General features: G+C 41.8%; 1 protein-coding gene across 1 annotated transcript; it reads right to left on the bottom strand.

Annotated features, from left to right (window-relative positions):
• Positions 1-3,449: 3,449 nt before the first annotated feature.
• On the bottom strand, positions 3,450-12,238 carry LOC111226139 (ankyrin repeat domain-containing protein 6-like). The gene is made up of 14 exons (XM_022751239.1): positions 12,089-12,238; positions 11,881-11,979; positions 11,115-11,213; positions 10,812-10,910; positions 10,196-10,294; positions 9,035-9,112; positions 8,801-8,905; positions 8,480-8,665; positions 7,611-7,751; positions 7,245-7,397; positions 6,890-7,003; positions 5,068-5,368; positions 3,888-4,264; positions 3,450-3,635 (listed from the first exon to the last, which is right to left on the bottom strand). The coding sequence occupies exons 1-14, from the start codon at positions 12,236-12,238 to the stop codon at positions 3,450-3,452; spliced, it is 2,187 nt and encodes a 728-aa protein (XP_022606960.1).
• Positions 12,239-13,447: the final 1,209 nt, after the last annotated feature.

Below are 13,447 nucleotides of genomic sequence, written 5' to 3' on the forward strand. Positions count from 1 at the left end.
CACACAAGAGGGAGAGAGAGAGATAGAGAGAGAGAGAGAGAGAGAGAGAGAGAGATGCAGTCCCATTTGTGCCAAAAATATGTCAGTATTATAATACAGTGTTTATAAAATAACAAAAAATAAAAATCAAATACCATAATTGTTATTGTGTTCATTTTGAAAGTAATACAAATCTTGATAATAATAAAAACAAGACTAGGTCTAAACCTAGTACATGTCTGTACCCAAGACACTATCATTGTTATTTAGTCTCTCACACAGAGCACAGCTTTCGTCTGCGATCCACAATAGTCTAGTCTAGTATTTACTTCAACTCCAGAACGTAACAGACTTTTGTAAGAGGCAGGTCTTCATGTCTGGCTCCCTCTGTTTGATATGTAGAGTTGGTCATAGTCGTCAGTACGAAGCCTCGTTACCGATTTATTCTCTCTCTCCCTCCCTCTCTCCTGCTCCCTCTGCTTGGGGTGTCTTATGTTTAGTTATTCCTCTGCCTCCTTTAGTAATAATGATACATGTAATGAAAGAAGTTTATTTGCTGTAATGGAAGCCAGGCTCTGTGTATTGGAAGTGCTCCTCATCTTCCCTGCAGTTCCTGAGCAGTCAGGGAAACCAGAGCGGCTCAGTAGACTGTGGCTCGGCACTCTGCTGACCAATGGTGGAAATATCATCAGTCAGTCAGGGACATTTGTAATTATAGGGCTGGTCCAGCCAAAAATCATATTCCCATTAAAGTTAAGGCAGGGTGTGTAATTACATAGCTAGGGTCAGGGGAGAGGGAGGGGATGACACGCAGCAAGGGTATACAGGCCAGACTGGAACCTGGGCCGCTGAGGTTAGGAGTAGTCCTTCGTGGTACGCTCTCTACCAGGTCAGTCCCCTGGACGCCCCAGGTTATACTACATTTATGTTCAATTTAATTTATATACCACTGTTACGATCCTAGTGGTGTTGTATTGTGTGCTGCTCTCTCTCTCTCTCTCTCTTTCCCCAGGTACTGCTCCTCCTCCAAATGGGGGGAGATGGGCTGAACGCAGCTGTACCCACTTACTAATTAGCGGAGATTGCTGAGTGGCTGTGCGTGTGTCGCTGCGTGAAGGAGGGTGGTTTTTTTCAAACTTTGCCTGAGGCTCGATTTTGTTCTTTGGTTAACCCTGGTGGTTTAGAAGCCAGCATTTGTTGTTGTTCTTTTTCATTTAATAAGAAAACTCATTGGTTTCCTCACACTTTTGTTTTGCCTCCTTATCTTCCTTTCTCATCTCCTGACACACATCAGGGAATGTAACAACCACCAACAACTTTCTGATCTATAGTTGTAAACTCCAGGTATACTTACAGTTGAGCCTTTCTGACATCAGTGCTCAAAGCGGATATGAAGCATTCATTCAAGGACAGGACTGAAATCATACTAGTCGCTCCCAAAGCGAAAAGAGAAATGCTGTTCATTAACCTGGGGAAAAAAACACTGCAAGACTCATTCAACTGCAGCTCGGCTGTGAACCAGACCAAGAGGAGAGAGCACATTAGCCCAGCTGAACTTCCTGTTACATTTAGAATTAGATTTTAAGATCCTCCTCCTTATATATAAAGGTCTTAATGTGCAATGACCAAGCTACATTGCTAACTCCCTGATTAACTATATGCGACCTTTGTGAGATGTCTTCTGTCTAAATCAACTCGCCGGAGCTGGTCAGGTGTGTGGTAACAGCAGGTTTATTCCTCATCAGCATTCATCTGTATTTATGACAGAACAATAGAGTAGAATGGTCATCTCTTGTGAACACACAGCTCATGCTCTGTCTTGTGGCAAATCCTCTGTTCCTTTTAGATTACCACAATCTTAACATCGCCAAAAATCTACACTCTGCACAATACAAATATATAGTGATCATACAGTGGGTTTAAATTTGTGTAAATAAAATCAATGACACAGGACAGAAACTGTCACTATTCCAAAACCACAAAGAAAAAGTACAAAAATATCAAATAATGACACAAAATAATACAATAAAAATAATATAAAATAAGAACAAATGTATAATCATAAATATTTCTCATAGACTGTTACCTTTTTGTTTACCTTTAGTATTTTTCATTCCATAACAATGTGACTTTATTATATTATAAAACAAAACATTACCACACTCTGTAGAGCGAGACTGTAACAAACCTGCATTCATGACAGAACAATAGACTGAGTAGAATGGTCATCTCTTGTATGAGAAGACGGCATCGCATTAACATTAGCTAGCTTAACTGGAAGCTAGATCAATTTTTTATATACTTTTCAAACTTATAAACATTATTATGCCCCTAACCACTCAGAGACTCATTACCTTGTGGCAAATTTCCATCTCTTTGCGGATTACCCATAATCCTGCAATTACTCCCTTGCTCTGCAGGTACAGATTTACAACAGCAGGTGGCATATATGATCCATTTAACCTGAACCTCTTTTTAACTGTTGCCCCCAAGAACACTGAGATCACCTGCTGCTGGTTCCAGTAACAGCTGTAAGAAAATCTGGGATGCAGCCTTTGTCAGTTATGGCCCAAAGCTGTGGAACATATCAGAGAAGCAGCTCACTGAAAAAAGAAAGATAAAAACTTATCTTTTCACTTTAGCCTTTAACCTGCTGTGAAATGTGTGTTTGTGTGTGTGTGTGTGTGTGTGTGTGTGTGTGTGTGTGTGTGTGTACCCTCCACAGCGCCACCAAAGAAGTGCAGATGAAACCAACAGTGAGGATGCACCTGTAGGTAAAATGTTGTGGGGCAGCTGAAAGAAGCTGTGATCAGAACCTATGGTGCATTTGTGTCCGTTGGGAAAACAGGTTGTGTAGAGCTGTTTGCCTCAGAGCTGAGTTGACTTTTAATAGAAGAGTGAACAAAGAAGTTTTTCCTTTAATGAAAAACTTTCTTACTTATTTCATGGCTTCTATGTAATCCACTTTTAACTTATTTATTCTTTTTTATTTATTTCTATTTTTTATATCTGTTATTATTTTATTATCATTCCGTCTCATTTCACATTAATGCTTTGAACATGTTTTATGTTCATTTTGTCTATATAACAAACACCACAAAACGCAGTAGAAGCAATGAATTTCAAAACACAGACATCCAAATATTCATAGCAATTTAATAAAATCCTTCAACTTAATTATGTGCATACTATCTCCACCAAATTGATGTGCAGTAAGGACAAGCCTCAGGTCAGTAATAAACTATTTTTTAATATGCAAATCATAGATATGTACAGTCTCCGTCCAGCTAGTCCTGTAATTTAGAGCCTAACCACAAGTACTGTGTGTATTTACTCTTACAGTATGAATTGGTATATGACGCTATGTATGGACCTGATTATTTGTTAATTGTCTGATCTGAGTGTTTCAGTGTTCAAGTTAATCCATTCTCTGTCAGTCTCCCCTCCGCACTGGTCACTGTCAGGGCATTTCAGCTTTCTGCATTCTCATTGGTCTTCAGCCTCTGAAGCTCCTCCTCCAGTATGCTGATTCGCTGGAGTAGCTCCTCCCTGTCCTGTTGGGCTCTGAGCTCCGTCTGCCGCTCCAACTCCGCAATCTTCCTTTCATACCAGCGCTCCAACTGGGCCGACACCGTCTCAAAGAAACGCTGAGTTACCTGACGGGAAAACAACAACACCCTTCAAGTGGTTCTATGTTTCCTTAGTTTCCCTCTGTCCTTACAGGAACAGTGCAACAATTTGGGACATGCTTATTTTCTTTCTTTCTGAGAGTGAGATGAGAAGACAAATATCAGCTTGTCTGTATGTAGAACCAGGAGGCGATTAGCCTAGCTTAGCATAAAGACTGGAAGTAGGGGGACTATACCTATCACCTATCCACACCTCATTCCACCCATTAGTACACTCACCTCCATAGCGTGCAGATTTTTCCTCTCCTGGTTGAATGTGGGTTCAGTGGGACGGTCGATGAAGAACTCCAGGGTTCTGGTTCTGTCACCGTGTATCTCTGCATGCCTGTGGGCACTCATCAGCTTCACAAGGTGTTTCCTGTGTTGCCTGTCATAGCTGTGTCCCTGATGTGTGATGAGTCTTGGTCCCTGGTCGCTGATGCTGGCCTGGCTGCTGCTGCTGCTGCTTGAGAAGCTCTCCCCACACAGTGGCACCACTGCTGCTGTAGGACCGTCCTGCACTCCCGGAGGTTGCGAGAGGGGGTCAGCAGAGCCCAGCGGGAGGCCTGAGGTGTGGTTGGCAGGCAGAGGAAACAGGGCTGTGTTCTCGTAGTCGTCTGAAAGGAGTTTTTGGAAAGAAACAGAAAAGATAAATCATCCACTTAACACAGAATGAAAAGAGAATCTGTTCAATAAAGATATAAACTTTCAGTCAATCATAACATGTTTCATATAATTTATATATTCAGACTCAGTCCAGCTGATGTCATCCTGCTGTATGTCTTTATTTTCTGTCATCTCTCTCCTGTGTGCTATCTAATAAACACTTTTTATTTTAATCTTTATTTTACTTTGAATTAAGAAATCATAACACAAGATCCACCTACTAGCTTTTTCTGAAGCATTCAACTGCTTTTCATTGTCTTCCTCAATGGATGTTTGATGTGTTATAATGTGTAATGGAAATGAGTAAGTCTTGACCTACCACTACAATTAAGTAGGGGTGGACTGTAGCAAAGCATATCGCATCCCTAATATTAACCCCAACCTAACCCATGTCAATTGGACCAAAATACCAAAATCCTCATTCTGAGGAAAACCACAAAACCTTCAGTTTCAATGCAGTTTCTGATGGAGGGCTTGTATTTCCATAAACGAGTCACATCCTTAACCCATTTAAGGTTAAACTGCTAAAAATATTTCATCAAAGCTTGTTTTGACAATTGTGACAACTACACACAAGTTCTCCACAGGATATTTCATCCTCTCTGCTGTGAAAACTTGTTTTTTTTATAGTTTATAGTATAGAAACTATCATGCACCCTCCCACTGGCCTGTTGATACACTTGCAGTGGTAACAGCCACAAATCATTGTTGAATGCCTCTTTGACTGCATTATAGACTCTTCTCTTGGACATACCTGGTGACCTGTCCACTCTCATTTCAAAGTATGTCCTCCTGCCCGCCCGCTCTGGCTCCAGGCTGTCCAGACAGTAGGCAGCTCTGGATGGCAGGATGTTGACATAGTTGGCCAGTGAGGTGCTGCTCTCTCCTGAGACCACCGACAGCAGGGGGAGTGACTCCAGATCAGGGTCTGCCGCAGACTGCTCCACAGATGGTGAGGGGAGGAGTTTGTAATACTGGGCTTCGACCGGGGCGTGGACATCCATGTCCTTCAGGTGAGACGCACACCACCTCTTCAGTTCCTGGCTCACTGCTGCCTGCTTGAGATAAGAAACAAAGCTGCTCTCTGATCATTAGATCTTATCATCAGTCTTTATGATGCTGACAAAAATGAGATGCTGACAAAAACCCAATTTCTCTTTATCTACTTCATTGTTGAAATTGGGAGATTAAGCTCAAATGACTCTGTATTTCTCACGTCTATTTGCATTGTACCAAAAAGATCAGTCATTACAGACTGGGATTTAGATCTCAAACAGATTTCTGAGATTTATTCTTGCAAGTCTGAAAATTAACCTAAAATGACATCCTCCCATATGCAGAGATGCAGTTTCTGCACAGGCAACTGCTTGGGGCTCCAGGCTGTTAGGGGGCCCCGGAGGGCCAACAAACTCCACAGCCATGTCTCAAAATGCAACTTTCTCCTCCTTAAACAACAAATGGATGATTTGCACTGATATCTCAGTAGGAAATCTCCCTAAAGGGGCCCCATTTAGAATAAAAACAGTAGCGATTGGTGATTGGTTGTTAGGTACGCCCATTCACAGCTCATTCACTTTTGCTACATTTACTCCTGCCATTCACACATCAGAGTCTTCAAGCCCCTAAAACAGAGACTCTCACAAACACTGCTAGACCAGTTTTAGTTTGAAACCTCCAAATTGTGTTGTAGTCTGGATGGACAGAAACTGAGACGTTTGGAAACGATGATGTAGACACCCACGATCGCTCCCTGATTGGTTCTCATCAGCCTTGTATACCAGTGGTGAAAACAACATGATAATGAATTAAAGCGTTAATGACCTTGTTGTCTTTGCTAGCAGCTGTTGTTCAGTTAAATTCTGTATTTTAATGTTACAATCGTCTTTGCTGCTCCTCATTCAGAGTTTTTTCTGTAACATCTTTGCTGCAGAGTAGACAATCTGCTTCCTGTCTACACAGTCTACATGAATGGTCATGTCTGAACAACCATATGTCATTTTTTTCAAACCTCTGATACGACACATAGGAGTGTCTACTGAAATAGCGCCCCTAGGGCGGCAGGTGTACCGGACCTTGGTTGTCATGGTTACAATAACAAACACGCAGATTGTACCGACAGCGGCGCACCTACTTTCATCGCCATGGTTACTATAATACAGTCATGGATAATAAAAACAACATAAGCTGTTGGTTTCAGATGGGAATGGAACACCGCTCTCCTGTGTCATTCATCCATCCACCACAACCTCCTCCTGACGTGGACTTTGTCTCTCTTTATACTACGTCACTACACTTTTCCCTTTGCTCCTGTCATAATTACTACAACCTGTAGATGTCGCCTAGCAACAAAATGTAACTATGGGTCATAATAACCTGCTGCACAGACGACCTGTAGGCTATTAATAACATGAGTAATTAACAACGTGACAATGTTGAAGTTCTTTAGTTATTTAGTTAGATTTTGTAAAATTTTTGTTGGTGTGGGATTACTTGTTATATAATGGTGATAAATGCTGATTGGAGAGACCGGGCTCTATAATCATCACATCAAGTCAGCTGTGTGTTGTCAGTGATACCTGTGTCTTCAGAGCTTCCTCTTTGTCCTGAGCCACTCTCTGCTCGATCCTGTAAACCATGTTCTTCTTCTCTGCTGCTGCTTTCTCCTGGTTCAGCCTGTTCAACACTTTAATCTGCCCAAACCAAAAAAGGATAAATTGTCAAACTGGCATGAAAATTGTCAATTGTAATTTATCTGAAATGATAGTGACGATGTAAATTGATGTGATTTTATAGAACCAATTGACAGTGTTGCTGCTGTGTCTCAACACGATAGCTTAGATTTATCAATCGTTGAAAATGAACTGAACCATTGGTTTAAGACACTGAAAGTAAGAGGAATGATGTGTTTGCAGGAGCAGAGTAGATGTAGACCTGGTGTCTGTTCCGTTGGGCCATTTTGCCCATCCTGCTGTTGACCTGCTCCTGGACAGTCAGGATGTGCAGCCTCATCTCCTCCTGCGTGGCTTTCACTTGACCCTCCAGCTTCTTGATCAAGGGCTTACAGTGGCATCCATTGGCTGGTGCCTAAAGAGAGCGAGCACAAGTTATAAGCTGCACAGTCAGCAAAACGGGTTCCACAGAGTACCCTATGGTTCAGCTTCCATGGCAGGTGTGTTCGGTACAGCTCAGCAAGTTTTAGCAGCAAGATGTTTTCAAAGCTGCTCCATACACAGTGGTTTTGATAAGGTTGGTGACTAACTTCGCTCTGGAACCTTAATAAACCGGGTTATGTTTGACCTGTCTAATGTTGCCATCCTTGTCGCGGTACAGAGTGTAAAGCTGGTAGAATTTTCCATTCTGAGCGGAGCCCTTGTCGTCATCATCATCACGGAGGAGATCCCTCTTCTTCCCCTTCCTCAGATCATCTTCATTCAGAGCCTTCAGAGGAGTAAAAGCAACACACTGTTACTGAAACCCGCAACATGTAGTTGTCCTTCAGAGAATCATGAGCTCTACTAAAGGGAACTTCACATTTGTTTTCATGTGGAGGGTCGTAGAACAGGTGGAATCATACTGCTCATCTGCTCATCAGCTTCTACTGGCTTTTCTACGAGCTCACTGAGTTAGCAACTGGAGCAAAACTTCAATCCAATAATCAATAACTGGATTTCTTGAGTTTGAATAGACTTGTTTGCAATCAAACATTGTTGGTACCTCCATCTAATGGCCATTAGAGGAACTGCACCTTAAGACACATCTGCATTACCTACCTTTAAAGACTCTTGAACCCTTTGAGAACAAAAAATCATTTTCTACTGATAATATCTCATTATATCTGGATAATGAGCTTTCTCTGCTTCTGTACTTTCAAGTAGAAGAATCACAAAAGAAAAAAGTGTCTTTCTGTATCTTCCAGCAACGTGCAGCCTGACAGCAAATTTCAGAGGGGAGAAAAGATTGATTTGCAGCTGCTAATGGTGCAACCAGATACTACTGCTTCTTAGGAAACAATTTTCACCAAATTTCTAATTACAGAAAAAAAACAAAAAACAAAATAGTTGCTTAACAGCTGATGTTGAAGAGCCTATCAGCTGATGGAAGTGTGACTTCAGTGCACACATGGCTGCTGTAACTCCCTGGTCCTGGTGTCTCTGTTGTGGACCCACCTGCTTCTTGACTCTTGTCCTCTTGTGGCAGCTGTAGGGGCTGCTGATGGTGGCTGGGGTCTTCTGGTGCTCCTGCTGCTGCTGCTGCTGCTGCTGTTGCTGACGCTGAGGACTCCCCTGGACGGCAGTTCTGCTCTCCATGTGTTCACTGCTGGTACATTCCTCCACCACTGAACTGCTGTCTTCCTCAAGACACACAGATGGAAAGGAGTAGCGTCATATTTAAATCAAACGCAAAATAAAAACTGAAGAATTGTTCATGAGACCTGTCCTCTTGTCTCCACAAGCTATAAAGAATTAGTCTTTTGGGTAGTTTCTTACTTTGTTTGGTAGTATTTCTACTCTGGTGAAAGACTGGGTCCTGCGCTCAGCTGTCAGTCTTTCTCTTCGTTTCCTTATTGTTCTTCCCCGCATGAAGCGATGTACCTGAGGACGATAACTGCTACCACTAAGTCTGGCTGCTTATGATATCAAAACACCACAACATCTGGACTCAAATGATCTATCTAATACAGGATTGTGATCTGATCAAATCTAGATTAAGTTCATATTGACCTGAGGAGCTCTGGCCAGGAGAAGTGCCACATCTTTGTGATTGTTGTCTCTGGCTTTATCAAGTGCTGTTTTTCCTGCCTGGAAGTCAGGTGTGTCACATACATAATATATTTTTAGTTTGAATAAAGATCTCTTTATCCAACAAAGCAAAATGGAGAAGAAGGGGAGACTGGGGACGGCTGCAACAAGGGATGGTTGCAACAAGTCTTATTCCTCCAGTAAGAGACATGCTAGAGTGATGACGCTCATACTGCACATTTGAATCATTTGAATCATTGTTGTGTTGAATTCTAAGTCACATGGTTAGCATGTGTCAGTGTGTCTAGCTAGCACATGTTGTTCTGTCATGGTTGAGGGTGGAGACGGTTATAACAACTTGTTGCAACCGTCTCCAAGCCAAGCAGCTACATCACAACAGACCACACAGACCAACAGTCTGTTTCTACATTTTTTGTTAAAAATAGACAAAATTATGCAGCTACTTCTATCCCATAGAATGACATGCAATAATAATTGTCCTTTTTAACACACAAAAAAATATAAACTCATTTTGGGAATTATTTTTTTGCCTCTTATGGTCTTATAATATATTTGCCTGTTCTGTTCCTCATAAGCAATACAGTAAATAAATTGTGCCTATTTTGACAGAAGTTAGGTTCTATGTTCTTAGGTTCTACTGTTCTTTGATAAATATTACTAAATAAATAAATGAATTTAATATTATTGTAAAACAAAACATATTTTCAGAATACTATTCTTATTGAGAAAAAAGCAAAAGTTACATAGTGAAATTTTATGTATTTTTAATCTATTGCAACCGTCCCAGATCTGTGTTGCAACCGTCCACAGGGTTGGGGTCAGTTGCAACAGCTGAATTCTTCCATTTAAATGAATATTGTGAATGACATGTCATATGTAATCATCTTTTAATGGTATGGGTAATTAGCTACAGATGTAAGTCTAATATGTAAAAGTTTGGTGTGTCTAGGAAAAAGTGTTGCAACCGTCCCCAGCCTCCCCAGCCTGCAGTCGTTATTACTATGTCTTGGAATAAGGTGATGATTAAATTGAAGCTTAGAAATAATAGATATATAATAATTAGATATTTTGAGACATTAGGATGATGATTCTACTGTGTTTTAGTTGTAAAATAGAACTTACATTGTTTCTGGTTTTCCCATCAGTCCCTGCCTCCAGTAAGAGCTGAACTGTCTTCTTATGGTTCAGAGCAGCAGCCACATGGAGAGCTGTGTCTCCTCCCTACAGGCAAACACAGACACAAACCCTCTCTCCTTGAAATTATAATTATTACTGCAGCAGCAAATGTGTTTTACTTGAAAGGAAATGTTGTTATCTTACTTTGCAAATATGCAAAATGTTCACATAGTTGTTTCCAGCAAAATATGTGATGTTGCAGTACAATGCAGTAAAGTCACTTGTAGTGACTCCAGCATCATTAGACTGGTTTCTGTTCAGACTCTCACAGCTCTTGGCTCAGGTCGGGGAAAGATCCTGGTCTGGTTTAATACAGAGAACATTCACATCTAAACCGAAGCCGCCATCTTTCACTAACCAAAGGGATTTGTTGACCAAACCTGACACACTCACAGACGGGACTGTGGATTCCAGCTCTGGTCTCTGGTATGACCACCACTTACCAACCTCCCGGTGCCTCTGCTTCCATTAATAATAAGGTGTATAACTTCATTGATTAGAAACATTACCATTTAGCAGTTTATCCCTCTCAATATCATGTTGGTTGTTAACTGTACTGTACCTGGTTTCTCTCTATCAAAGAACACAGTGAACTCAGCAGGATTTTGACCAGGGTCAGGTTGTTGTAGCGAGCAGCCACATGCAAACAGGTGTCACCCATCTGGAACCAAAGCAGAGGTCTAGTTTAATCTTCTAACCAGGGATACCATGATGAAGTGCATCGTGAAACTGTTCCTTACTGTGGTACAATACCTCAACAATCTCACAGTGACAGGGCGGAGAGTCAACTACTTTTTTAATCAGGTGAAATCAATTTCAGTCTCAGTGAAGACTATGGTGCATCGTGGGATGCTGGACAACTCACATTGTTCTTGGTGTCTGGTGTGGCTCCTCCGAGCAGCAGTAGGCGAGCAGTCTGAGCATGTGCGTTCTGACAGGCCAGGTGAAGGGCGGTGTTTCCTGCCTTAGTCAACATGATACAGTCATTTCATTTGAACTTCTTAGGGGGTAGAGACTGTGACACCATCATCTATAACAGGAGTTTGTAAAAACAAGCAGATATTCTGATTTTATCCAAGAGTTTGACAGTCCTCATTTACCGTCCAGTCGGCAGTATTTCAGTCTGTTGGTCCCAGGTCACACATTCGTTTCAATACAGAACTATCAACTATCAAACAAGCACTGTACAGCTCTGCAGCCGGTATTTATGTTTGAGTTGTCAGATTATGTTTGTTTGCTGTGTTTTAATGTTTACATGGAGGTAGTTTACTGTGAATCACAGTGCCTGAGTCGACAAGCCCAACAGACACCTCGCCTGTTCCACCTCATCTGTCTGTTCTGTCTGTTCCTGAGTCTCTTCCTGAGTCTTTGCCGACACCCAGGCAGATCTCCAGTGGACGCCCTCTTACTCAGCCTCCGCACAAAGCCTCCAGAGGGATCCCGTCTTTTATCTCCTGGCCTCCTCGTCATTGACCTCCTCCTGCTCTGCCTTCAGTGAGACCCTGCCTTCATCCCTGCCCTCGCTGACACCCTCCTGCCCGTCTGCCTGGCCTGTGGGCTGCCCCTCCTCCACCCTTGGTAAATTTTTATATTGCCACATATAAAGTATACGATGATTATTACTATCCTACCTTGTTCCCGATGTGCACATCAGCTCCTGCCTTCACCAGCAGTTTGACACACTGAGAGAAACCATGCCAAGACACCTCGTGCAGCGCTGTGTTGCCGTCCTCAAACAGATACCAAACACTCCCATTACTAACTATTAACATTCTGTGAACCACACAACTCGTGAATGCATTAGAGGATTCTGTGTGAATGAGTTTCGACACCACTCACTCTGTCCTGCAGGTCGACAGCACAGCCTCCCTGAATCAGAGCAGACATGGCGTCACTGTTCCCCACCATGGCAGCTCGGTGCAGGGCCGTCTGGTGCCCTGGGCCCGGGCATGATGGGGTAGGGACGTGGACCAGCTCCTGTTCGTTCATCGCTGCTGGCACACACACATTCATACACATCTGTATATGTGTGCATGCATAAACAGATACTTAAAAACAAATATACCACTATGTACATTTATGTAGGGCTACAATAAAGCAATAGATCATTTTATTTGAATAACAAAAATAACACTGATATTTTACATAATATTCCTGCAAAGCCTGAGATGATTGATTATTTATCCCATCCAATTTTTATTTTAATATTTCATTATTAATTATTATAATAATTACTGCCAAAATTTAAATAAAGGCCAAAGACCAGTTTGAAGGCAAAAAACCTAAAGTCGTATCTGTAATCATTTTATTTGTAATATCTTTATACTAAAAATGGATCACATTACTAGTCTTATGTAAAATTTGCCACTTGTAGTGACAAAGACTCTTTAGCTCCCCTCAGCTCTACATAGTGTGTTAGCTCTTTTCAGCTTTTATTTTGGTTTCACAGCTTGAATCTTCACTGTTCTAGTTCAGTCTCAGTGCTCTTCATCAACCAGCAGCAGCAGCAGCAGGCAGGTCCAATAAACCCAGTCAGAGAGAGCAGCTGGTGAACATAATGGAACATTTAGCAGCTAACGAGCCAGATGTGTTTGTCAGGAACTGGTGGAGACCAAACACAGAGCTAAAAGAGAGGGAATACTGGACACAAATATAACTGAATGATAATGTTGCTGTGTGTCTGCTGGATGTCTAAATAAGCAGCTGGTTACCAACATGTTCTCCGAGACTGGCGACTAGGCCACATCTAGTGGCTGCTCCGCCTTGTTCATCAGATGGTCATTAAGTAGAGATGAAGACATTTGTAACATTTTTCCCATGATGTGAAAAGTCCCTGTGTAGTTGTTTTAATTCTGTGTTTTGTTTTTTTAGTCAAGCAGATGAAATTCAAGCTGTAAATTTCCAGTGTTGTCTGACCTGCCTTCTCACGCTGACTCTCCTGCTCCTTTACTGTTACACATCTGACCCAAATTCCAAAGGATTTCATGTCAGTGCTGCAGAGCTGCTCGTCAGATTATGTGTCATTAATCTTAATCTTTGTTGGTGATTTACAAACAGTCTTGAACCTAAAGCATGTGTACATACAACACTGAAACTACTAGGCTTATCGCTCACTCTTATTCTGTTCTGTTCACTGATCCCATCAGTAGCACATACAGGTATTTTCTGTATGAATACACATTCTAATCCGATGTGATG

Source organism: Seriola dumerili, unplaced genomic scaffold (assembly GCF_002260705.1).
Source record: "Seriola dumerili isolate Sdu_G_001 unplaced genomic scaffold, Sdu_1.0 BDQW01000149.1, whole genome shotgun sequence".
Taxonomy (NCBI): Eukaryota; Metazoa; Chordata; class Actinopteri; order Carangiformes; family Carangidae; genus Seriola; species Seriola dumerili.

Bases quoted from the DNA above. Each gene is read 5' to 3' on its own strand.
- LOC111226139 (XM_022751239.1), bottom strand. From the start codon at position 12,238: ATGAACGAACAGGAGCTGGTCCACGTCCCTACCCCATCATGCCCGGGC. The intron at 7,398-7,610 runs GTCAAACATAAC...CGCTCTCTTTAG, and splicing joins AGGATGGCAACATTAGACAG to GCACCAGCCAATGGATGCCA. The intron at 4,265-5,067 runs GTATGTCCAAGA...AACTCCTTTCAG, and splicing joins GAGAGTGGACAGGTCACCAG to ACGACTACGAGAACACAGCC.